Source organism: Tuber melanosporum (genome assembly GCF_000151645.1).
Source record: "Tuber melanosporum whole genome shotgun sequence assembly, scaffold_27, strain Mel28".
Lineage (NCBI taxonomy): Eukaryota > Fungi > Ascomycota > Pezizomycetes > Pezizales > Tuberaceae > Tuber > Tuber melanosporum.
In genome coordinates this window covers 893,114-918,316 of record NW_003298941.1, presented here as the reverse complement: position 1 = coordinate 918,316, position 25,203 = coordinate 893,114, and the positions used below count along the sequence as shown (strand labels likewise).

The 25,203-nt window shown below is 49.4% G+C and overlaps 4 protein-coding genes; 1 reads left to right on the top strand and 3 right to left on the bottom strand.

The window, feature by feature from the left end:
• Positions 1 to 1,676: 1,676 nt before the first annotated feature.
• Positions 1,677 to 7,623, bottom strand: GSTUM_00006561001 (uncharacterized protein). XM_002838729.2 has 9 exons: positions 7,572 to 7,623; positions 7,487 to 7,509; positions 5,910 to 7,410; positions 4,372 to 5,853; positions 3,657 to 4,322; positions 3,134 to 3,601; positions 2,967 to 3,083; positions 2,260 to 2,916; positions 1,677 to 2,196 (listed from the first exon to the last, which is right to left on the bottom strand). The coding sequence occupies exons 3-9, from the start codon at positions 6,885 to 6,887 to the stop codon at positions 2,137 to 2,139; spliced, it is 4,428 nt and encodes a 1,475-aa protein (XP_002838775.1). The 5' UTR covers positions 6,888 to 7,410; positions 7,487 to 7,509; positions 7,572 to 7,623; the 3' UTR covers positions 1,677 to 2,136.
• Positions 7,624 to 18,019: 10,396 nt separating this feature from the next.
• Positions 18,020 to 18,836, top strand: GSTUM_00006559001 (uncharacterized protein). XM_002838728.2 has 1 exon: positions 18,020 to 18,836. Exon 1 carries the CDS (start codon positions 18,171 to 18,173, stop codon positions 18,507 to 18,509), a length of 339 nt encoding a protein of 112 aa, XP_002838774.1. The 5' UTR covers positions 18,020 to 18,170; the 3' UTR covers positions 18,510 to 18,836.
• Positions 18,837 to 20,792: 1,956 nt separating this feature from the next.
• GSTUM_00006558001 (uncharacterized protein) lies at positions 20,793 to 22,115 on the bottom strand (the record flags this gene model as incomplete). XM_002838727.2 has 3 exons in its annotated part: positions 20,793 to 21,560; positions 21,617 to 22,010; positions 22,041 to 22,115. 2 exons carry the CDS (start codon positions 22,113 to 22,115, stop codon positions 21,819 to 21,821), a joined length of 267 nt encoding a protein of 88 aa, XP_002838773.1. The 3' UTR covers positions 20,793 to 21,560; positions 21,617 to 21,818.
• Positions 22,116 to 22,899: 784 nt separating this feature from the next.
• On the bottom strand, positions 22,900 to 24,639 carry GSTUM_00006557001 (uncharacterized protein; the record flags this gene model as incomplete). XM_002838726.2 has 5 exons in its annotated part: positions 22,900 to 23,527; positions 23,579 to 23,679; positions 23,731 to 24,039; positions 24,172 to 24,281; positions 24,350 to 24,639. 5 exons carry the CDS (start codon positions 24,637 to 24,639, stop codon positions 23,129 to 23,131), a joined length of 1,209 nt encoding a protein of 402 aa, XP_002838772.1. The 3' UTR covers positions 22,900 to 23,128.
• Between the last annotated feature and the right edge of the window lie 564 nt (positions 24,640 to 25,203).

Genomic DNA, 25,203 nt, shown 5'->3' with positions numbered 1-25,203 from the left:
AGAGTGCAGTGTTCCCAACCGTCCAAGGCGCCCTACAGGGCCCTGGCGGGGTGCAGTCCTGGGCGTCCCGGCCAGGGTGGCGAGGACGGCAGGGCATGGCATCCGTCTTTCATAATAATTATTATCATAAAGACGGCCTTCCAAAGGGTTGAAGCCCGAGCCCCGCAGTCATAGAACAAATAGCATCTTCCAGCGGTTATCTGCAGGCCACGGTCATTACCTGCAGGGTCAGGCCATCACCTACAGGGCCCAGCCGTCATCCGCCATCACCAGCAGAAACCTTGCACATCCCGCCCCTGAGAAACCTGCAGTGCGTACCCGTCCGCCTGGGCAGTGGTCTGAACGGACGCTAAGATGCCTTTCTATCCCGGGTATCCACCCACACGCTGCCGTTTGTCTGGCCCACACCCAAGGACGGACGGACTGGACTCCTGGGTTCACTTCCAGAGTGTGGAGGGTTCGAGCCGGCAGATCAACCTCATCTCGACACGTCTCTCTTGCAGGCCGGGTCCTGTGGACAAGTGCGTGTCGTCATCCAGGTGAAGTTCTATAAACGGGAAGACCGTATTGGGGCCCACCCGTGGGTTAACCGGGCTACGCCAACTCAAAACGCCTCTTTTAAAACCCCTGTTGAAACTTATGCAAGTCTCTTCTATATTTTAATACTACTGATTCTGTTACTAATGAGCCAACTTGATCCGTAGGCAGTCCTTCCCCCTCCCACGAATCTAGTTGAAACCCTATCAATCACGTTCGAGGAATCCTTTGCTGGAGGTTGTCCCCCTGGAATGGACCCTAAAGGGTGCGTTTTCCTAGACCTCGAAAATCTTCGTATCCTCGCAAGGAAGGAGATCATTGCTCGTGATAGTGTCCCGATGAATAAATTCAGTGCGTCTCCAGTAACTGTCGGTATAGCCCGAGAAGCCGTGGCGAGGCAGTGCATAATCTCCCTCCTTTGCCTTCTTGGATTGGGTCTGAGGAAGGATATGGAAGTAGCATGGAGCGGGCGTGTTGGAGAGCGGTGTATGGTGGGGAGGTTTTTGCCAAACATTGTGGAAGCAAGAGATATCTTTTTCACCGTGTTTAAGTTGTACTCGTACAAACACAAAATAAAATAAAAAGGTATTAAATAATTTCACCGAACCTTAGAGTGTATCTTTCTTTTTCGCCTGTCAACTGGCTGCATATTATAACAAGAGCAGTGTTTTCAGATACTATATCACTTATTGCCAGACACAGGTCCCAACCCCTACCGCCCCCCCAGAATTGGAGAACCATTAGCCAGCAACCCGCTCATTTTGTGCTACAGTATGATTCCCATTCTGGATCGCCAGACTAGCCTTGCCACGCTGTCAGCCCCCCAACCCCCCAACCATGCTTTCCAGGACCCTCAATTACGCATGTCAGCTGGGCGTCGCTAGCTCAGGTATGATGTGATATCCCTCGCCACAAGAGGGGGCAAACACATAATCCAACCAATGCTCCCCGATTCCAATCATTGTAGGGAATGGGTGTGGCTACCGCTATCAATGGCCTTGTTTTACCTGGAGTCGGCGGGCTTGGCTCGAGTGAGTTTCTGTGCTTGGGATTGACAGAGTGTGAAAGGAAGGACCGCGTTATGTCAAGTTTACGCATGAGAACCAGGACACCCACGGATACGAAAGTATATATAGCAGTACACGCTTAGCCTCTTTATTGCCAGTCGAGGCAGGAAATCCCAGCTACTCGCCACTAGACATTCGCAAACTCCAAGCACCGTCCCCGTGCATCCTGCGCATGTGCCTGCCTAATACCTTACCGCACCCTTTGTATTGCGAGCAATTGAGCCGAGCTAAAAACCTTGTACTCGTACAATAAATCAAATCCCTGCCACCAGCGACCGATCGCACGCCCCGAGCATGACCCCACGCGATGCCTAAAACATTATAGAAGAAAATAGAGTGAAAGCAGATTCCCACCCTAGATATGAGAAAGGTAAGGTACGACAACGCCTCTATAAAATACATCCAAGGCAAAAAATGTCGCCCATTACGATATGGATTAAAATCAATCATATAAATAGGTATAAACATAAAGAAAAGGAACGAAGTTAATCGGAGGCAGAACTAAAGCCTCCTGCAACCGCACCGATTGAGCTCAAGAAGCAAACGTAGGACTTCGCCTCAGGACAAGGCCCAGGTCATGGATATTATAGTCCTGGTAAAACATTAGCTGAAATCATGGGAAATAAAATAAATCGAAAAGCGACTGTAAACCTACACTGACGATCCCATGAAACCCAACAATTTCCTCTGTTTCGACACACTCTAAGCATTTCACATTATGAGGAGATAGATGTATCGGCCGTTCAGGGCACAATTCCGAGCTGAAGACTCTCTTGAGCCGGCCAAAGTTGGTTTCCATGGACAATCCCACCACCCGGTCTTGCTGGTCAAGCCTCTGAAATGCCACCTTAACCTTCTCGATCCGCTCCCCAGTCGGACCCGAGATCCTCATCTTCGCAGGCCCTTTAATTTTGACATCCTCCCTTTCAGGCCACTCACCCAACGTTACCAAACCCATTCTAGATGTTCCACAGAACCGAAGACTCTTTATGCCGGCGCGGTGGCACAAGTTGACATGCGCAACGATTTGGTCCAGCTGAGCAGGATCAAAGAGAGAGTAGGCTCGGCCTATTCCGGGTTTCCCAATGTATTGCTCCTCTCTTTGGGCCACAAGGGGAGAAAGCCAAACTTCCGCCGGAAGGGCCTGGAGATTGCTAAACCACGGAAGTTGAGGGTCGGATTGAGGGAACCGCGTGATAGACGGAGGTTTCGGGTCACGGGTCTCCGAGCGGACAATAGAGCTTCTCCGATTTGGTCGGCATAGTAACCCTATGGTCCCCCAGTCTATGGTTTCTTCATAACATCTGACCTCCTGAACACGGATTAGTAATTGGGTATGGGATCCGGCTTTCTAGAACCCACCCTATCCAAAGTCCCATAAATTCCCACGGATTCCAATCCATCTGGCGGTTCACGGTGTATTACACGTTCAGATCCCCGACCAAACCATGGTGTTGTCCTGCCTTGGCTAGTGCAGAGCTAGGCTATATCAGCAGTGAACCACCTATACAGAGTACAATATGTCTTACTGCCAATGCCTTAAGGCCTTTTTCTGGAAAAAATATTGATGTAAAACGTTCCCTTGCCATTAGCTCAAAGGACAACTCGTAGGCTGAGCGGTGACCAAAGACATTACTCTCCCAGTTGCCTTCCCTCCGGAACAAGAGGCCACAAAAATCGCCACTTTTGCCAACATACCCTTTAACTGCATCAATTTGCTTCCCCTCCTCCTCATCAAAGAATATACAGGCAACACGAGAGGTAGGCTTGATATTTCGGTCAGCGGTGATATCGTCCAAGCGGCACTTCCATGGAAGCTGAAGCATTTCGGTGATGAGCTTCTGGGAACCGGGTACAGCTGGATCTGGGGCATAGATGGGGGCCCAGGAGATAAGCTGATGGTAACTAAAATCGAACTTGATTGCCACAAGATAAGGCGAGGAAACACGATACTTGACTGGAAGAGGAAGCTCTCCCTCATTTCGGTTTGTCAGAAGCTACAAATATTAGTCTTTTAAGAACCCCCATCGGACGCGTTTATGAAGAACATACGTAGATCCGATCCAAAAACTGCTGCTCATCCCCATTCGTGGATGTGCTCTCTATGGAATCTCGAGAACCTGGCTTTTCTCCGGGGCTAGAACAGGGAGGGTCTTCCCTAACAACCACAATCCCCATCACTCGTTCGCCATTCTCATAGTCGATTTCTTGAACATAGACACCATTGCTCGCATCTTGAACATACCCGAAGAACCGATCCTTTCCTTCTGCAAAAGAAAACCGCACTCCTTTCATTCTGCCATATATTGTGACCCTGCGCAGTGAACCAAGCGCTATCCAGCCACCAAATTGCGCAGGAGCGAAATCACGGGTGAAAATGCCCATCTCTCCTGGACGAGAAGCTATCGACCAATCCTTGGGAGGCGGGCCGTCGTCCCACACCTGCAGTTTAGAATCGAGGTCACTAAAAGGAATGGGGCGTGGAAGCTCAGTTTCGTAGATTCGATCATCGTCAATAAGCAGCATGAGTCCCAACTGCAGAAACTTTTGATCCTCCTCGTCATATAAACAGTGCAACCCTATGATGTCCCCAGTCGTTTCTTTGCGAAAAATTGTTTGGGATGGGCCATCAATATTAGCTGTTGGGGCAAAAACCTTGTGGGTTCCGAGATAGCGCGGCCCAAAAACCTCACTTGTGCGCCCTCCTCCTGTGACAAACTAGGGAGTGTCAGCGCGTAATACTGGATGAATTCGAACGTTGACCCACCAGAATCCCATGAACACACGCGTCACTATAGCAAATGACAACGGCAGCCACTGATTCTCCCTCTTTAAAACCAATACTATCCCATTCTTTGGCTCGCTTTGACCCTAAGAGAGACGCGACCCGCTTATCGCTGCCATGCTCTCTATAAACGAATTCCAACCCTCTGAGTGCGGTATCATCATAGTAACCCACAATTTCCAGCAGTGTTCTATCATTCCCACATGGTTCCTCTGCCCCCTCGCCATGAAATCCATTTGCCCAGATTTCCCACTCTCCCTTGCACATTCGCCAATCCATGATGTGGGGCCCTTCACGTTCGAGTAATTTAACATCCGGCGGCGGGAGCCTCTTCCAGACCGACGCCTCCGCGTGAGAGAGATCAACCGTTTGAGGTGGAGCAGTGAGAGGCCCAATGGCATCCTCACGCTGCAACTCGGGGGTCTCTTCTAAAATACCAAGTGTCTCAATAAATCCACCAGAGTTAACAAAGCCAATCACGCCAACAAGATTCCGATACCGGGAAGGCGCAGTGATCTTTCGCGCAACCCCATTCCAGCGTCCGATCTTCTGCGAAAACAAAGTGTCGTCATTGAAAACCAACTGCACTCCGCAAACAATGTAACTATGCAAACAAAAGACAAACCCTGTCAGAGTTCTCGAACGTATGTCAACATCCACATAGACACTACCACGCCTCCCAAATCTCTCCCACTTTTGCACCTCCTGATCTTCGCTAGTCACGAAAAACCCCAGACCACATAGAGGCCCACCCTCACAATCAAGCCAAACCCGAACCACCTCCAAAGTAAGGGCCAAATCCTCTCGCAGCGGGTTCCCGGCTTCGTCCTTTATATCTGGATCGATGACTCGCGTACGAGGGCCGAAATAAACGCTCTCAATTAGCCCTTGTCTCCCTGTACGCACGCCCACATACCCCCTGACTACTCCTGTCCTTTCTGCAAAAGGCCCAGGTGCATTGTATCTATGCAGCAATAATGCAGGGGAGCTCTCAACAAAATGATCTGCCATAGGTTTCACGATCTTCCATATTCTGTTTCGATTCTTCAAGCCAATATCCACGGACCCCCACCCTTCTCCATCCTTCGGGACCATCATCAACCTCCGAAGGCGTTCGAAGCTGCCTCGCCAGTCAATTGTGTCAAGTTCCTTGCGCTCACGTAAGGTCTCGTAGTCCCTAACCTCTTTGACGAGAGTCGGAAGATATTTGAACTCGTCCCGCAAAAACCTCCGATAGAAAGAGTCGGGAAGACCCAAATTGTGTGCCGCGGGTGTTGCAGTCTTAAGACTGAATATGTCAGTAGAGGTGAGCATGGTGCATATCTCAAGGATTATTTCCGGAGGAAGTAACTGGAAGGGGTCTATAAGCGCAGCTCTTGGTGCACATGGCAATCGTTTGTCTGAAACCAGCGGCAGAAGAGGCGAATTAAGTACGGATATTCTGGATGGGTCAGCAACAACCCACTAAATAAAAGCTGTCAGTTACTATCCCACGCATTCAAAATGGTCAAGTGACTAACATGAAGCCCTTCTTCGTGTTTCCATTGCCAACCCTCTCCCGCACCCTGACCTTCCCGGTAATCTACTTCTCCCAATCTAGTAACAATCCCATCACCTCGCCGCTCTTCCAACAATGCCGCCCATATGGATTGAGGCACAATGGAACTATCCATCACACCGGTCATCCCTACAAGTCCTCTCAGATAACCCCACAAATCATCTATCTCTACCCGCTCATTCATCTCGATTATTCCCCTTTCCTTACCGGCCTCTTCAATCGCGAGGTCCAACATGGTCCAACATTCGTCGTGAAACGGTATGGACGAGATGACATAATGGGCGTCTGGTCTGCCAAGCTCCTGGTAGACATTAAATCCATAGGTACCTAGTTGAATCTCCTCATCGGAAAACACTGGGAACTCAGTGGGCACTTCGGAACCGTCACTCTCGTCGTGCCCTTCATCCTCCTCGACTGAAGCGAAGGCATCAGCCCAATTCTGGGACTGCCGAATTAAGCCCCTGCCCGTAAGGTAAGCATTCTGGCCGTTATCCAGGTAGCGTTGATGGTTGAGTGGTTGTCTTTTCGCCCTCTTGTATATGAGGGCGCGAAGGCTCTTGGTCCATTTCATCTGCTGGGTCGAAATAAGCTTCCCATCATAAGCGTGCCAAGTGGTCCTCTGTTCACCCGTCATTCCCCTTCTAAGACCGTCCTTTTCCGCACGGAGCCGCAACGCTCTACTTCGTTTAGCTGCATGGCTCATGTTGTTGAGCACAAACTCCTCGGGAAGGACCCGATTGTCCTCCGGGTCCAAATTGAATTCATTCTCCAAGTCTATATCCACTCCATCCGTTGAATGGCCTCCGTAGAATTCGTGATCATAATCGACATTATTCGGGGGTGCAGGGGGGACGGCAGTGCGAAACACTTTTGCAAAAGGGCCACCGCACAACGCACAATAGAAGTGCGTTTCGTAAGACCTTGCGCCAGCATCACACATCGCAAGAGAGAAAGGCTTCACCCGTCACACACTTCCGGTTAATTTTAGCAAGGCTTAAAAAGCTAGGAAAGATAAGCGAAGATGTGTGGTTTGGTGTTTTTTTTTTTTCGGTGGGGAAGAAATAAGAGGGAAGAGCGTGAGAACAAAAAACGTCACTCAATACAGTCAACGCGTGGAAGCGAAGCTGACAGAGCACGACAATTGTTGAAGGTAGTCTCTTACAGGATCCCGAGAAAGGCCGGAGAAGAGCAGTGCAGGGGCGGGAGATAAGGGCACTTGCGCTTGGTGACGGCTGACGGAAATTGTGAGTGATAGAGATGTAGGAGTGATATGGTGAGTAGGAAATGTAAAGATAATGGTGGGGGGAGGTTAACGGGGGAGGATAATATCGATGGACGGAATCGAATTTCGGTCGAGATTGATTGCTGGGACTTGTGATTCGGCTGTTCCGCCTCAACGCAGGTATCAATTGTCAGAAATACAAGTACCGGTGCTATCCTAACTTAACCTATCGTGCGTGCGGCTGTGGGGATGAGACGAACATTCGAGTTAGACAGGTGACTGCAGCATCCAAATGTAGTAACAGTAGAGTACGGTACTATACAGGTACACCTTTGTCTTCCTACCCGCAACAATTATATTAATACACACCCAAGCAACTTCAGCAACGGGGGGGTTGAGAACCGTTATAGCGCAAAGTCTATGGAAGTGTACCGGCAGAGAGCGGCTTGAGGATCGATCAATAGGGTTAAAAATTGAGCGTGAAAAAGAGACTTTGATAATATAGAGAATGGATGCAGAAGCTTCCAGTATTTTGGGATGCTACGAGGAACTCGTGAGTTCCTATCTCCAAGAACAGCGTTTACCTTTGAATCACTTGCAGTTAAGTCACAGTAGTGACTTGAACGGGACGTCGTCGACGGCCTCTCGTTAACCCCGGTGCAGAAAGTGCCAACCCTGATCCTGGATCGGGGGTTGTGCTGATCTGGAAGTTGATCCGATTCTATTGCCTATTCAGCGGGTGGATAGTATGCTTGATAGGGGTCCCCGTTTGGTGGCCCGTCGGAGACTCAGAGCGACTGCACGAGTAAATCCATATCACTGGAAATATCCGTGAGGTCTTAAGGATGAAAAATCTTTGAGGATTGGGTGGTGTGAATTTTCCTAGATTGAAGGAAATCCGAGAATATATTCGCTGCCCGCACCGCGGACTCTCCGAAAAAGGATCCTATCTTGCATTCAACCCTGGCCCAACCTCTTCCCCAAGGAGCAGAGTACAGAAAGGGAAAAAGAAAAAAAAACACAAAAGCGCTCATTGTTTTATTCCCATATCATGTTACCGGTATCATACAGTACTTGATTCCAGGACCCAAACATGCCAACACTGGCAGCCGTGGCGGCGGATGCCTCTGTGGATGCATTGCTTGTAGGATGACACAAGAGAGGTGTGTGTCCCACTATATTCTCCCGGTATTCGAGTGGAGGCTGAACCCATAAATACAGGGGGCTTTTCAACGATGGGTGGTACAGAACTTCAACTCATCTACTCGATAGAAAATCTTCCCTCTCCTTACTTTCCCTGTCTCTACTCGAGTACTCAAGTACCCTTTTTTTTTCTTCTTTTCAATAGTTCACTAAGAAAATTTACTTTTTCGTTCCTCCTTAGATACTGGTATGCCTGTTTTGTGGGAGTTCGATTATGATGCCGTAGGATAGTACTGTACCTTGGCCACATGAAAGCTTGGACATGTCTCGTTTACTCTTGTTCCTCCAACCACCCGTTAGCACTTAGACTACGGTAGGGGAGCAGTACTCGAGTACCCACGTTTGTCCCCATGTTTCGCAAGGAGGGGGGGGTTGGATCATAGGTCCGTGATTGACGGCCCGTGTGGTCTTAAGAATAAACCTTGGGTGAAGCCTTCTCCTTCTTCACGGCAAAAATCGGAGCTAAACACGGCATGCCTGAACTGATGCTGTTGTCGTCCCTTTACTTTGTCTCAAAGGTGTGGCAATTTGAAACTGGAATTTCTCGTATCATACGATGACCCACTCTCCTCTAAATCGACAAACTTCTAAGTTAGTAAGGTCGTTTATGGCTGCACAGCTTCACCATTCCAGTAATGGAATTCATATCAGACTACCGGTACTGCATGCAACTAGGGTCAGCGTCTGCGTCCTGGTCTCGGCCTCGCCGGGGCCTAGAATCCTTGTGGGGTCTGTCCCACCGACACAACACCAATCCGGCAGCAGTGTTGTTCCAGTATCGTGTACAAGTACGAGCACCCTATCCACCATACCGGCATCCACCAAAGTCACTCATAAAATCAGAACTCCGCCTTTTTGTCCCCATCAACCCACAAATACATCATTCTGGCCGCGAGAACTGATTGTGCTACCCGCCATTCATCCCGAGAATGCACAGATGACCAATTCGAGGAGAATAGCGCACAAAATCTCGTTTTTCTACTGAGAGACGCTGCGCTCAGCTCTTTCCTCAGGAACGGAAATATTTTACTAGAACAGCAATAACTAAAGCACTATTCTTCGAACAAAAGTCCCCGCCAGGTGCTACTTTCTTCCGTTATCCCGCCTGGTCCCGGGTTCCACACGCTTTTAGTGCTCGAGTACTAGAGACGGGGATTTTAGTGCAAAAATCCCGTAAATCTTGACCGTGACCTAACCAGCAACTCTTTAGAGAGGATCCGTCCCGACAGCGGTACTCGTGTATTACCGTAGAGGAGCTCCAAGTCGTTCATTCTTTGCACAGGTTAGCAACGAGGTTAGTTCGAGAGCTTTGACAATGAGCGAAGTATTGTGCCCCCAAGAACTGGCTGCCGCAACATCAAGGATCGGCTACTGTACTCGAGTACCTGCACTCGTACAGTACCGGTATTTGAGAGAAGCATGTTCCACCAGAATTGGCTACGGTAACATACAGACAGGTACTGGAGTACCGTACCGGCTCCCTCAATTAGATTTGGCGCACGAGCAGCGGTCCCGCCCGATACCATACCGGTACTTGGACTGCGAATTTGAACAATGATAATAGAAAAGCCATCAAAAGCGCAACCACCTTTTTTAATTTCGTATTCAGCCTGTGTGTTGCAAAGTATGATACCCAGTAAAAAAAATATTTCATACGCCTACACACCAAACATTGGTGGTATGGAGGGTGAAAGCATAATCTGGTGCAACTCGTGCGTATCCATCAAGCCAGGGGGGGGGGGCAACCAGGCAAGTCTGATGGTGTTGGCGCGGCTGAATTGCCATCCTCAATCAACCTTACAGTATGATACGCGCATAAAAAACCTTCCACTTCAACAATTCCAGTAACTGGAACTGAGGCTTGAACCCCCCCCTTGCCCCTTCCCTGCCATTTCCCATCCATCTTGGGTTCTTCAATACCCGTATTTGACCTTTGAGTTCCAATGCAGTGATGTTTTCAACGGAGCACCCCTTACTTGGTGTATGAGAATCTTCCCTGTGCAGCGCTGCTCAACGCAGTGCTCGAGTTACCGGTACGGTATTCTCAAAGCCAACTCAAGAAACACAAAGGAGGAGAGGAAGAACCCGTTTCGTCCATTATCTGCTCTCTCTCATGCACGAAGCCAGTGACCAACATACCGGCATTCCTCATGACCTAGCTACTCGAGTACAGTACGTGTACAGTAACGGTTATGCGCTCCGACTCTTGTAAGCAAGCGTTATTTTATCCCTCGGGTGCTTGTTGGTTGGATAAGCAAAAATTCGCCGCCAGCCGGCCAAACCGAAATCTGCTTATCAAAATAACAGCTGATTGTCGGAACATCATAACAAAAACAGCCCTTTCCAGTCGCCCAACCGACCCATCACCTAGACGCTCCTCTCGAATTTCAACGAATCGTAAGAGCAGAATTCGCCCTACTCGAGTACTCGTGTAATTTAGATCCGGCTCGGGCTGCCCGGCAATGAATCCTACTTGTCTCCCACGCGCGACAGGCGATAACCAGTACCGGTAGACTGGTCCACGCTTCTGGATTATCAACCACTTGGGAAGTTCTACTCGTATCTCGCTACTGGCGTCAAGTATGCATTTTTTTTCATGGTTGGAGTGAGGAAACTTGTTCCGCTGACCAATGAAATTGTTGCGTTTGAAACCAAACAGCCTGCAGCCGCCATATTTCATCCCGGCGATCCCCGCAGAGTTTGTCTGTCTAGGGGGGAGGTTCGAAAATTGTTAGCGGTAGTCGCAACTATTATTTTCCGCATCACCACACACGTACTGTACTACCGTACTTGTATGTGTTGGGATACCAATAGCAAGCACCAAGACGAATCCTGGGATACCACAACAGGCTAACGGCAAATCAAATGATCTCGATGAAAGGTGTCCCAGCCAAATGCGTAGCAATAAGCCCCGTATCATAGCACCTCGCTCGGGAGTCAAGCTTTGGGTCTACGAGTTTGAAAGCGTTACTTACTTGGTGGTAGCCTGTTTCTTCACAACCGATTTCACTTCTTGACTCCTTTCGCTCGTGAGGTATTTGCTGGCTTGCTGCAAGAACCTCCGCAAATAGTAAGGGCGCTCTTGGGGGATTAAGGCGAGCAGAAATTTCAGAGATACCGGTATCACGATTGAGCCCGGGGAGTCTTTTGGCCGTGCAGAGATTCCATCGGCATCAGGACGAGCGGGGGACTGCCACGGGACTAACCGCTTAGCACAAGCGGAACTCACAATTTGGAACACATCCACATATTGTAATTTATCCAGGATAGCGCCTCAACGACAGACATAAATGATGGATTCTGCGCTACTGTATTCCCTCTCAGGAAACAATGAATTTGCAAGCTCTACAATTCGCGCGCGAACCACCACCTCATCACCATCAAGCCAAGGATTCCGCAGGAACACATGCATTGTAAATACCGTATCATGACCAGAAAGATCTGCAGGGCAACGGCAAAGCAATTCGGGTTTATGTGAAGGTACTGTGTGCCGGGAATCCACCGAATCCCCGGAATCCAACCTACATTCTGTCCAACCATTCTCTTAGCCGGGATTCCTGGAAGAGAGTAAGCAAGAATAAGCAAAGATCTCTCAACCCAGCAAAATTAAAGCGTGGGGGAGGAGATGATTTACCTGCATGTCTGTATGTGATGTCGAGTAATCAAGCTGGTGGTGGTGGTGGTGGGAGAGTGGGGTTATTCGTTGGATTCCACCATCATGCAGGTCAATTTTCTGGTTGTGAGAACAATCGACCTCGCCCGGGGTTCACCATTACTCTTTTGTTTGCGGACTTGGATTTACCCCACCACTTCTTGTTCCTTCATGTCACTCTCCACAGTAATGACAAGTGACGCTCTTTGCTTCCGCAAGGATTTGTGCTTGCCGATGCTACTCGTACTCAACACTGGGATCGATTGCTCACTTTCACCAAGAATCTCGGTGGGGGTATATCGACCCTGGCAAATCATCACCGCCTCTCAGCTGTGCCGCAAGATTTTTTTTTTTTTCAACCACCCGATGCCAAATCGTTAACTGGTACTATACGGCAGATCGCGATATCGAAACCTAGATTCCCACCCTTCAGCCTAAGATTCCCGAGCACATCTTTAGCGGTGGTATCATAATATGATATGATATCTCCCACAACAAACCCGCATTCCGATCGTGCGAGCCTCACGGCCCCACCCAGGGCACAAAGCACGCGGAATAAACCACAAGTATGATACTCCTACACACAACAGCCATCTAGCACAACACCTAGCTTCTCCGGTCACTATGGCTACACTGCCTACCCTCTCGTTCACCCTTTTCTCAGTACGTTAATGCATAGAAAGGGAGTGAATGATAGCTGTACTCGAGTACTGTTCTTGTTGGGGCCCGTTAGTTGTTGGATTCGGTCGTTGGGAGGTCGATTTTAGACGCCCGGCATGGTATCTCCTGCAGCCTGGACCAGTGAACGTGTGGAAAATGTTTGCGCCGCTCCTCAGTATTCTTCAGTGATGATGGGCATAGGCAGGATCATATACCGGTAGCTAATATTAGCAATAGCCTGAAGTTTGCACTGCAATAACAAAATTTACTTGTTAACCTGTGTCCTCGCACGGTGACACGAGCGGCACAAACATTTTCCACTCGTTCGCCAGGCCAGGAGATACCGGTACAGTACCGATTGGAAGGGACAGCAAAAGGAAAGAAACTTTTAATCTGGGCACGCGGGGCTCGAGAGGGGTAAGCATTTGTTTTCGCCACTGCGCGAAATTTTCGACGTTGTGCTGCGGCGCGAAAATAGTTCTCTGTACCGTATAGGCAAGAGGCAAGAAGTTCCAATCTTCGATGGGGGAGAGGGGGGGTGACGAACAAGGCGTGTTTGGCGAGGCAAAAAAGTGAGTTCGTCAAAGCAGGGTAACATACTGTACTCTACAGTACCAATTGCTGCTGATCAGTCTATTCCTCACCTGTTGGTTTTGGTTGTGCACCCGTTGAACGCTCTACGAGTACAGTACTGCACTGTGCTCGTAGTCTACCAGTACCCGAGTATGGAGGTTAGTGATGAGATAGGAAGGGGTTTTGATTCCCGGCCGCTCAATGCCGCCAGAGGTGAAAAAAGAAATTCTTTGATTTGGTAGGAGTGATCTGGCATCTTGGGCTCCTGTCTACCGGTATCCCCTCACTTGCTGTGCCGGCACAAGTACGGTACCCATACTTGTGCTAATATCCCTGGACTGCTGAAACTTTGAGAATTTCTTGCCGGTCATGTCATCGTCTTCAGTAAGCGACGCTTTTGTCGAGCCACGGTATCAGAGGTCGCCATTGTTCATACTTCGGGACGCGCTCGTTGTGGAAAGTACGCCGGGGACATGTGAGAACTATGAAGAGGGGAAGTGGCAATCAGGGCAATTTAGCTCTCATACCAGTATCACTCATGGGGGCACAAATAATGCAGACCACCGAGTAGCATTTCTCTGCCTGTTAATTTGCTCAAGACATACACCAATCAGAATGGACTTGCCAGACTTTCATCTTTTCATTTTTCATTTCAGGTTTTATAAAACTTTATTTGCCGGGCTTTCCCACAACCCCTGGTATGATACATGGGTTATAAGGCCCCACTAAAACACTCTCGTAAACAAGAAGGGGCGGAGGAATAAAAAGAAATAAAGAAGAGAAAAAAGACCAAAGGGGAGAGAGGATGATAGAGGGGAAAAAAAGGTTACACTGGTATCATTTTACTGAGACCATAGTTTTGCTCTCTCCGGCATCCCCTATCTCCTTCTCCCAGCCAATGTGCTCTATTTCTTGACTGCTTTTTCTGTGTGAGCCAGAAGAGCATCTAAAGGCCTTGTAAGTAAGCCAACGCAGATGATCAAGAATCATTTTCAACTTACCGTGCCCCTTCCCCCCAATGATTGCTAAAGCAGGATCCTACCCTGCCACTCCACTACTCTCATGGTTCCGAAGTGGTGCATCTATGGAAGAAAAGCATGTATACACTAGAAGCAAATCATGTTCCCGGTGGAAGTAGTACGGAAGCACCACAGGGACGGAGTGATGACTGTCCGGAGGTGACTAACAGTGGGAATCATTGTGAAACCTGTTTTCTTTCTTTTGTTAGCTTGGGGGTGCGCAGGGAGAGGGAAGAGAGACTCGCAAGTGAATAGATATACGTGGCGATCGATAGAAGAATAGGAGGATGACCTGGCTGTAATTTATATATACTCCTGTCCCTACTGTTCTCGTTAGTTAGTTGAGTTGTTCGATAGAGCAAGAGAGAGAACGTTGAATGAGAGTGAACTCCCCCACCTTCCCAAAGTCTCTTGCCATTTTGCTGTCCCCACTGTTCGAAGTCGTCAAAGCATTTACCTATAAAGTTAGCTTACCTCAGGACGGGGTCAGCGAAGCCATACCTAGCAAATGCTTGCTCTGGGCCCAACATGGCCCCACACTTTCCGTCTCCTCCTATTGTAGTCGTGTAACACCTCCCCTCCCTCTTATGAGTAGACTTCAAGTATGATATCAGGTAGCTTGATAATTGTTTGGGGGGTTGATGGCAGAGCCCCGTTTTACAGTTTTCTTTCTCTAGTAAACCAGTTCGCCGACCATTATGCGATTTCGCCGTAACCTTATTAGCAACGTTTTTCTATGACGCTTGTCACTTAAACGACACGCAGACTCCCCGTTCGCAGAGCCTTCGTGGAAAGAGAGGTATCATCACCTAACACCCCCGCTTCACTCGGCCCAACAACTCCATTGCCGCAAAAACTGCAGATATTCATTAGGTCCAGACCAGGATGCCTTAATCCCGGGTCCGCTAAGACACGGTACTGAATAGCTCTAGAATTTGGCATAATGAATGGATTGTGTGATTGATTAGTGTTTGTTGGCACAAACCGGCCAATGAGAAACACCCTCTTGAGCTGAATTCCACCATGCCGTAGCGCAACTCTGGCTAATTTCTCATTCGGCAATAAAAGGTACACTTCCTTCGCGGTAGTAAGTCTGTGGACTGTTGAGTAAGGGCAGTGGTGGCGGCGCCGATCCTACGAGTACCTGTTCGAGTACCAGTACTCGAGTGCAAAGATCTTGTAGCTCCTCAGGTACCCCATCAACTCTGGCCTCGGAGGGCAAGGCTGGGATAACTCTTCCGGGAATTTTTCTTTTTTTAATCTGGTAACGGCAAGTTCCATAGAGGATATTTTCCCCCCATAAATGGCTTCTGCAATCTTCCGGTTGAAGACTGCCGAGACTTTGCGATGCATTGGGCGCTACGAGAACTCTGTGGACCCGAGGGCACTATGCATGCGATGGTGCAGGCAGAGCGGTTTCCCTAATGTTACGATACTTGTTGTTTGTTGGTACCGTATTTGGACGCGGCGGTTGCTGTCCGAGTTGGCGTTTCTCAATGGGTGAGGTAAGGCGCTCTGATGAATGACTAAGTTGGAGGTTTCCTTGATTAGAACTGGTGTTGGATTTACGAACTGATGGCTTTAGAATTTCTCCTTTTATTGTATTCTTTCAGCGGCTCCGCATGTCGCTCGCCAATGATAACCTTATTCGATTGCGCTGGCTTGGAGTGCCGTCCGAGAAAGCGCCGTGACACAAGGCGGCAGTCGGGCATCAACGTGGGAGATACCGTACCGGTACCCTTGCCCGTGGGACATCCACAACCATGTGGCGAATCTGCGTGAGGAGCATTGCTCGAGCACAAGTACTCTACCAGTAACGCCGGCCCAGCATACTCGAGTAACTTATCGGGTTGTATAAACGCTGGCAATAGAGGTTTTTTATTGAAAGTTTTCGATTTCCCAGAAGGTCCGTGGCTTTGAGACACGTCCTTAGTGAGGGCATATTATCTAACCAGAAGCCAATGAAAACATTAGCCGAAGAAGTCAACCTTTAATCCCTCTTCAAGCGGCTTCTTTTAAGTGAGGAGGACTGGTGCTCATAACTTTTGTCTTAAAAAGTTTTCGACAAAGTGGATCAAACCGTGGGGGCCAAACTCCTCTGATTAAGGGAGTTTGAGAGTGGCTCTTGAAGTTTGAGAAATCGTCGGCGAGGTAAATGGTATTTCGGGATTCCCGTGTGCAGTACCGTAAACGGAGAGAACCCTTGGCAAGGATGACAGGTGTGTACTAGTACTAGTACAAGAACGAATACCGGTACTTGTGCGAGGATGCCCGCGAAGGGGCTCGTTAGCCGGAATGGACAGGGGTATATCTGACTGGTTAACAAATAGCTGCTCTGTTACTTCCTGTGGGATTACCGGTATTTGCTAACAGGATTTGATAAGGGAAATGCGATGTGCGGGTGGTGGGAGATCCTGGGGAGATCTGGTCTGATAATTTGGTTTCTCCACCAGTGAATGAGGTTGGTTAAGCTATGGCACTCTCCTCTGATTGTTTCTGGTTTTCTTGTGGCGCGACGTACTGTACTACTTGTAGTACTAGTACATGATGGAAGCGCTCTGTCTGCGATACTTTTCCCCCTTCTAGTTGTTAGAGGACTATCGCAAATCTCTAGCCTTTTGAGAGTAAGCTGCCTGGGACTCTGCTGCGTTATATCGTAGATGCCCCACGGGTTGCTGCATGCATGCCCTCAGTTGTTGGGGGCGCTCAAAAGGTAGTTGGGCCCACTGATACCTGTATACTGCTCTATGGAAGCCTTCAAGTCACAAACCGGGGATGGAGGGATGGACGAGTGCTTTGAGGTTTCTACGCAGTGAGGACTACCGGCACCGCTACCAACCAGGTGCTAAAAGGAGAGTGAGCAGTGCATCGTTGGATACCGGTAGATGTCACTGAATCCCAGTATTCCTGGGTTCTGCTTTCACCACTTTCGCTCTGCGTTTGCTTTGAGTGGGAGCCGACTCTGTAGTTGCGGCCAGCCACAAAAGGTTGGTTTCCAGTCTGGCTTCCCGCGGGAATGCCAGCTTTGGTGGGCTAGAGTTACCATACGTGAAACTGGGGGTGCACTGTGCCCGGGGCATGGGCAGGGGGGAAACGCCTGTGCGAAGAACAAAAAGTGCCAATTTATTTGTTTGGCTATCACAAAGTTGGTGTTATTTTCCTTTTTGGGTATCAAGGAGTCTGGACTTGGACGAATGAAGGAATTTTTGCACTGGCCTCTTTACCCTTGCTTGTCCCAATACCAGTGCTTCCAGTCGTCCACTCCGTCCTAGGCGGGGCCGGGATGACGGAGGACGAGAATGTCTCGTCTTTGGACGGACTGGACGACTGGGAGCATTGCCCAATACATCCCCCCATACCCCCAGTACAAGAGTCTTTATATCCGAGTGGACATGATATCTTTAATACCGAGTCTCGAGAGACCAACCGGTAACATCTCAAGGTAGACTCTATCATCGCACAGAGGAGAAAATCCAACTCTTGCGAGTGAGCAATACCCCACTTCCAGTCAGTACTACCCACGCCCGACACCAAGTTTTAGGAAGATTTCGTAATGAATAAGGCTGAACGATGACTGGACTACCGGTATGGGATTTATAAGCTGTTGCCTGCGCTGAGGATGAACCAAAGAGATGAAGAAACTCTCTTCCGTCCTTAATTCCTCCGAACGGGATCAAGATATGTTATGCTAAAACCACTTCGACGCATGGGATCATCTTCGCGAGTCTCGTCTCTGCTTGGCACGCATTTTTCGGTGATTGGGGACCGCTGTCATAACCTCTCACTCACCCGCTCTGTGCTTGCGCGAAAGATTCGCGGGGCAAAAAAATAATAATCCTGGGACACTTGAACTCGAAGGCGTTTTTGTTCGAGAGCGCACACGTCGGGCGTTGGATGGGGAAAAGAGCTAACTTAATACAGGCAGTACCAATCACAGCTGGTGTATACCTGAACGAGAGAATCGCTCCATACACCAATCAATATAATCGGGATTCTGATAATGAAGCGCTGGGAGCTTTGAGCGTTCTTCTACCTCGTGTGTTCCATCCTCGTCCCGGTGCGCTAAAAACTCCCCGATGTCAAGAAAGACCGGCAAAAGGCCAAGAAGTTGGTAGGGAAAAGGTATGGGGAATGACCTTTTCGTGCAAGATCGTGTTTTTTTTCCTCTTGTGTGTTTACCTAGATTCTAGTCGTGGGTGGAATGGGTCCGATGCAATCTACCGCCTTATGTGATCTTGCAACATCACTCGACATCTATTCTACGGTTTCCCATCTCTTCTCACACCTCCCTTCACGCTGTCTTGGTATTTTGTCTCAATGTCAAAGCTCTATGTATCTCATATTGAGAAGGGAATATCTCTGCCCTTTCCGCTAAGTCTACCCCGGGAAAGTCTGCCAGGGGGGGTCTAGAAGAGTGGAGGATGTCGTTGGGCTTAGGCGTAAAGAGAGGAACGGTCAGCTATATCACAAAGGATGTACTAGTACAGTACTAGGTGAGCCTATTATTTACAGTAAAAAAAAATCTCGAGTGATATGGCTGCCTGCTCTGTCATTCAGGTTGCCTGCCTCCTCTGATCCTGATATGAACCCGAGGGGGGTATTTTTCTCACCGGTATCCAAGAATGGGAATTTTGGACATCTTAGCGTGATGTTCAGCCGTTCTAGTAAATATGGTATTTATCAGATCGACGTTCTATATCTATATCACTTTCCTGGCTCAATAAATCATGAAGAGAATTATTTGGCATTAATCAAGTGACACAACCCGTGATACTCTCTGATCTCCTCACCTGAAGATATGGGCAACGCAACACTGGAAGAGTTCACTAATGTTGTGATCTGGGCTACGATATACCTCCGCCGTCGAGTCACTAGTCGTAGCGGGTAAAGGGGATTGACTGCGTTGAGAAACTCCTGTCATGGACATTGATCGAGCATGGCAGTTCTTCTGCTTGCTGCGGTGGGTTTTTTTTTATATTACTTATGAGGTTTGCTTTGCGATATACGGGGGGGATTATACACCGGATGCAATATCTATGTACGATCAGAGCACCACCTCCCCTCATCGAGGACAAAGGCAATCCCCTAAGGTCAGGGTGTTGACTATCATAATATCATACTTGAAAAAAAAAAAAAAACACTACCATTTACCATCTCAGCACTCAAACACTCTCTCCAGTCCTCGACTATCTTGAAACCAACGCCAAAATCAGAGGGAACACAGGGTCCCCATGAAAACTTGAAAACTTGAAAAGAAAGAGAGAAAAATACTTACAGATAAATACCCCCTCGCTACCCCACACACAGACAGAGAAATAATAGCAATCTCAACCACTTAGCAGAACATCATCACATCAATATGTCTTCACCGATCAACACCACCACCACCACCACCACCACCCTCACCGAGAAAATCGCCAGAGCCCTAACCCTAGCGAAAGAAATCGGCCTAGCGCTGATAATATGCTACAGGATGCCCAGCGCCCAAGCGCTGGAATCCGAAGTCGAGCGGGTGATCGGTGTGCTCGGCCAATTGGTTGATCACGTAGAGAGTCCTGCTGCCGATTTGGAGGCGGCCGATGTTGTGGTGGAGAGGTGCTTTGATGTTATACTTGAGATTCAGGAGGCTGTTGAGGGGTTTTTGGATGTCGAGAACGCGAGGGATTTGGGGAGGGGTTAGGAGGGAGTTGGTTTGTGGTTTGTGGGTTGTTGGAAGGTGGTAGGTAATGAAGAGTCGGTTTTATAATATCATAATATTATCATAATACTATTACGGCAAAGGTCTCATGTACCGCTCATTTTTTCAAAAAGGACAAAAATCCTCTCAGATACAGCTGTACTGTACTCATGCATGCCACTGCAAATTCATTATGTGGGTTTATTTGTGACCAATTCCAACAAAAGAATTTGAAAACTTTTCAAGGTTGTGCGGGAGGAAAGGAATTTGCCAGAAAAGATCCAATCACAGAATCCAGATATCGCACAAAAAGCCCACGAAGTGTGAAAACGTAGCAATCGAAATTGAAAGCTGGTTACGAGATTGCCGGCACGTCTCCAGAGCTATGTCCAACACAATCGCGACTTGAGCACTTCTGGCAGAACTTGTTACAATATATCAATGTTGTAGATTCGGAGCATACCAGTGTCGAATTCTTTTAATTACAGAGGAAACTTGCATGATAAATTCGCAGCGGTATCTGAGGGTATGGTGGTATTTGAGGGGATTATTTTTGAAAAATGGGTGGTAGATGAGAAATTATCAGTATTTGTTAGCAAAAGTTGTATAGCATTTCAGATCTTGACAGCTTTTTATGGGTCGGAATGGATAACATTGCTCGGAAATAAAGAGAGCCCGACACGTTCATCATACTTGAACCTTTACAACGACACTTTTTACAAGCACCCTTTGCCAGTGATACGAAGGCCGCAGTTTGAAATTAACACTCCCGTTTACAAGCAACCTATCAAAATCTCCTACTTGACATAAACCTCCCCATGTCACCTACAAACCCAACCCTCCCCTCCCCAACCCCAACCGAAACCCCCACAACCAAACATCCACTGTTAACAGCTAAAGCAGAGCGAACGATAATCACCCATAATGCAAAACCAACCAACCACCACCACCACCCTCCGCCAGTCCATAGCCACCGGCAGGTCCCTCGCCAACTCCCTCCTGCGCACCCTCTCAGAACGCCCGCAGGTACCCGAGGCCCTGGAGAAGATTGAAGCCGTGCGGAGCATGCTAGGGGTACTGAGCGCGCTCTCGGCAAAGTTACTGAAGATGCGGCCGGAACCGGAGAGGATTGAGAAGGCGTTGGAGAGGTGTGTTGGGATTTTGAGGAGGGTTGAGGAGGAGGTTGCGGGGATGGGGGGTGGTGCGGAGGGTAATGGTGGTTCATGATGTCTCTATTTTGGGGTGTGGATAGGGTCTGAGGGTTGTATGTATGTGAGGAGGGGGTAAATGACGTGAGGATGGATGGTTGGTTGGGTGAGTGAAGGAGCTGCTGGGGTAAATTGTGGTTGAAGTTAGGTTTTAGTTGCTGTAGCCTGTAGGTGTACCCCGCCGGAAGTACTCTAAGGGCTGTGGCTGTGGAAGGGATGGTCTAGATGATGATTACACCCTTGATGGAGTCATTAAGAATCAGGTTCAAGAGGATTGATTAGATATAGTGGGGCACGGGATGAATCCCCCACCCATAGACAAAATTCATGTGATCTACCGCAAGAAGAAGCTGCATAACTCGTATCATATAAATCTGAGAAGTGATCGTTATCATAAATCTTCGACCCGAAAACGTCAGTATGTGAGGACCACTAGGCGACGGAAAAGCACTTACATAATACAGCACAATCCAGCAGAGCACATTGAACCCCCCCTTCCCCGCCTCGTTCAGTCATTACCCATTGCCTCCCCTCCCCGAATTCCATCACATCAAATCTCGGACTCCAAACACCCCCAACATAGCGTAACGAAAACCAACCAAACCACATCCCCCAAACTCCTCTCCCACACCCTCTTCCACCACAACCCCAACCCCCCTAATACCCCCCCTCCTCCCCAAGAAAAAGGTCTACAACCCCAACCACCGCATCCAAAGTCCTCCCACACCTCTCCACAACCTCCCTCTCCGCACCCTCCTTCCCACCCCCATCCAAAAGTCTTCCCAGCACCCCATCCAGCACCTTCCCAACATCGTCCACACCCCGGATAATCTCATCCACGTGTGGCAACTGTGGACAAATCAGTAGCGCGGCACGCACGTCCTCTGCCAGGAAGCGTGCGCTGGCGGCGGCCCTGTATAGCGCTTTCGCCGATGAAGGTTTTTGTTTCGACATAGTATTGCAAGTTTCTTGAGAGGGTTTGGAGAGGGGGGAGGAGGAGGAGGAGGAGGATGTTAAATATGGTCTTGCTTAGGTGCGCTGCCGGTGGCGCAGACTTGGTATGATAATAGAAAAGGTAAAAGAAAAAAAAAGAAAAAGGTTGGCGGTTTTTTGTTTAGAAGAATGAAAAAATCGCCTCAGGCGCCCGCGGAGGAGATATACCGGTATGTGTGGTTGTGTGTGCTCAGCTGATCTGTCTTTAAGCGGTGTGGTGGGTGTGGTGGGTGTGATAAGATCTATATAAGGGAATGTCTATTGTAGTGTACCGGTACAGTAAGGTTGTCGCGGTTGTAAGTATCGTGAGACTTGCTGCGGATTAGAAGGATGTTTGGAGAGGGCGCAGTAGGCGGAGAGCATAGAGGAGGAGGTAAAACTCCCGCGAGTGATGGTCTATGATACTGTGCTTGTGGGATAGGGTATCATACCGGTAGGGAAGGGGGTTGGTCGGTACTTTAAGTGGGAACTTGTAGGAGGAGGGGGTACAATAACGGGTATAGGGAGCACGTGGGTGGAAAGGCTTGGCAGGGGGTGGGTACCGTGGTTTGCCCGCTCGGCGGGGTTCCCGCGTAAATGCCGGTATCGTATCATACTCGATCTACACCAGATAAATTCAATGTGGACATTCGGTAATGGAGTGGCTCCAGAGAAACAAAAAGAGTCCAGTCGTATTCACGAATCACACTGGCCGCTGGTAAGATCCATCCACAATTCCAGCGCCGAAAACACACCCCATAGTAAGCGAGGCGTTAACAACATCATTTTAGACACACCTATATCAAATCTACCCGAGTCCAAATACTAGTACCGTGCCCGGGTACCCCCCAATGCTCACAATCCCTCACTCGTGCGCTCATACCTTATGCGGGTGAAGAATCTTCATTCGCACACGACATGCCGCAATAATACCCCATCATGCCGAGGGTGATGGTGAATCAGTAGCGCCCGATTCTCTGGAATACACGACCCCACTACTCCTCCTCACCGAACGGATAATTAAACTTCAACAGCCCGTTCAAACCGCCGACCCAGCCGTCATCCTCCCTCCCCCCAAGCCTCCCCTTCAAGCATGGGATACCACCCTTTTCACCATCAATCTTCTCCGCCCAGACTCTAACCTCTTCACCACGCCCGATCCCGCCCCACCGGCGACCGTCAACGCTGACTTCTACATTTCCCGCACGGTTCTTGGCCGAGAGCTTGAGTGTGAGGACACAATCTGCGGGCAGGACTAGTGGACGGAAGGATAGAGAGCGGGGGCAGATGGGTGTGAGAAGTAAGGAGGATACGGAGGGATGAATGATGGAACCGCCGGAGGAGAGAGAGTACGCCGTTGAACCAGTTGGTGTGGCGATGATCATGCCGTCGGCCTGGGGGGTTAGTATGCCCCTATAGTAGAGAGATGGGGGAAGAGGACAAACCACAGCCTCAGTGAGAAAGCGCCCACTAACAAACACCTCCACAACCGCCAAATGCGGAGACTTTCCTCGATGGATGTTGACCTCATTCATTGCATGGGCATCTACCATAATCAGTCACTCTCCCCGCCGCACTAATCGCAGACTAAACTCACCACCAATGCTCTCAAACTCCCACTCCCCGGTAACCCTCTTGCCATCGCAGTCGTAAACGCCAACCTTCAGCCTTTCCCGCCGGAGCACCCTCGCGCCGCCGGCAAACGCCTCACCAACTGCCTCGGCGTGCTCCTCCCACTTCCATTCCCCCAGGAATCCTAGCGTGCCCATAGCAAAACTCAATACCGGCGGGACCATACGACAGGCCGAGAACAAGGATGCGGCGTGGAGGATTGTACCGTCACCGCCGAGGGTTATCAGGAGGTCGGTCTTGTCATGGTAGAGTCGTTCCCCACGCGGGCCCAATTCTCCTCCCCCACTGCTGGTTTCATTCTCCTTCTCAGAGATGCTGGGTTGGGGTGGTGGGATATGGGTTTGTCGTGGGCTCAACTGCGGAGTGCGTGGATACGTGGACTGGGTATAGGGAAAGGGTGTGGTACTTTCTGAAGGGGGGAGCGTGTAGACGGGGAAATGAAATTCGTGATGCAAAGAGTGGGCTGTGGATGGCTCCAGAATAAGGTTTGTGGATGGGTAATTCGCTTTCAGATGCCTTTTTATCAGTCAAGATAATCCCCTTCGAGAGTAAAGGGGAAAGGGGGAAGGGAAGAAAGGACTCACCTTGCCAGCGACACCAGAGCACTCCGAACGATGGGTACGTGCCTCTTCTTCACGATGAGAACATTGCGTGGCGGAGCACTCCAAGTCAACGTGGACAATTTCGAACTCGCAGTCCTCGCGAAAGCCGGGCGTGTTCGATCCTCCAGATTTGTTATGGAGAGAACGTCCTCGCGAATGGCGCTGGCCGATAACCAGCGTCGCCTCTGAGAGGGTAGAAGTAGAGACTCCTCCCCCCGGCGAAGAAGGCCGACCGTGCGGACAGCTGAAACCATGGGTAATCGGCAGGACATGATATCTCCCGCGAATTGGATTGAAGATGAAAGAGTGTTTTTTTTCTTTCCTTTTTCCTTTTCCTCTTTTCCCCCTCAGATCGACGGGGGTTTCACCCATCCATCCGTTCACTGGCTCATGCCTTCTGCGGTAGACTAAATTTAATGGGATAGCGGTACGGTCGGCAAGGTGTATTAGTCATCGGGGCGTAATCCAAGGACGAGAGGAGGAAGGGTTCAAAGTGCCGGCTGCCGTGCTCTATGATACTCTCTCCACGCACGGTGCCGGTACTCGTACAGTAGACCATTTGACCTTCTTTTTCCCATTCCTCGGACAACCGAGACATGGGGGGCAGCGTAATTCAATGAGTGCTAAGCTTTTGGCGCTTGGCTTGGCGATGGTTTCCGACTTGGCGGGCAGCCAGCCAATCCTGTGTTGATCCGGTCAGCACTCGTGTTGATCAAAGTACTCGTGGTGGGTGGGCTATGATAGACAAGAGCCTGCTTGAGTACCGGTACTCGAGTAGGTAGGAGTAAATTGTCTAACTCGCAACCATATCCCGCCCTCTTGGAAGCTCTTGGGTG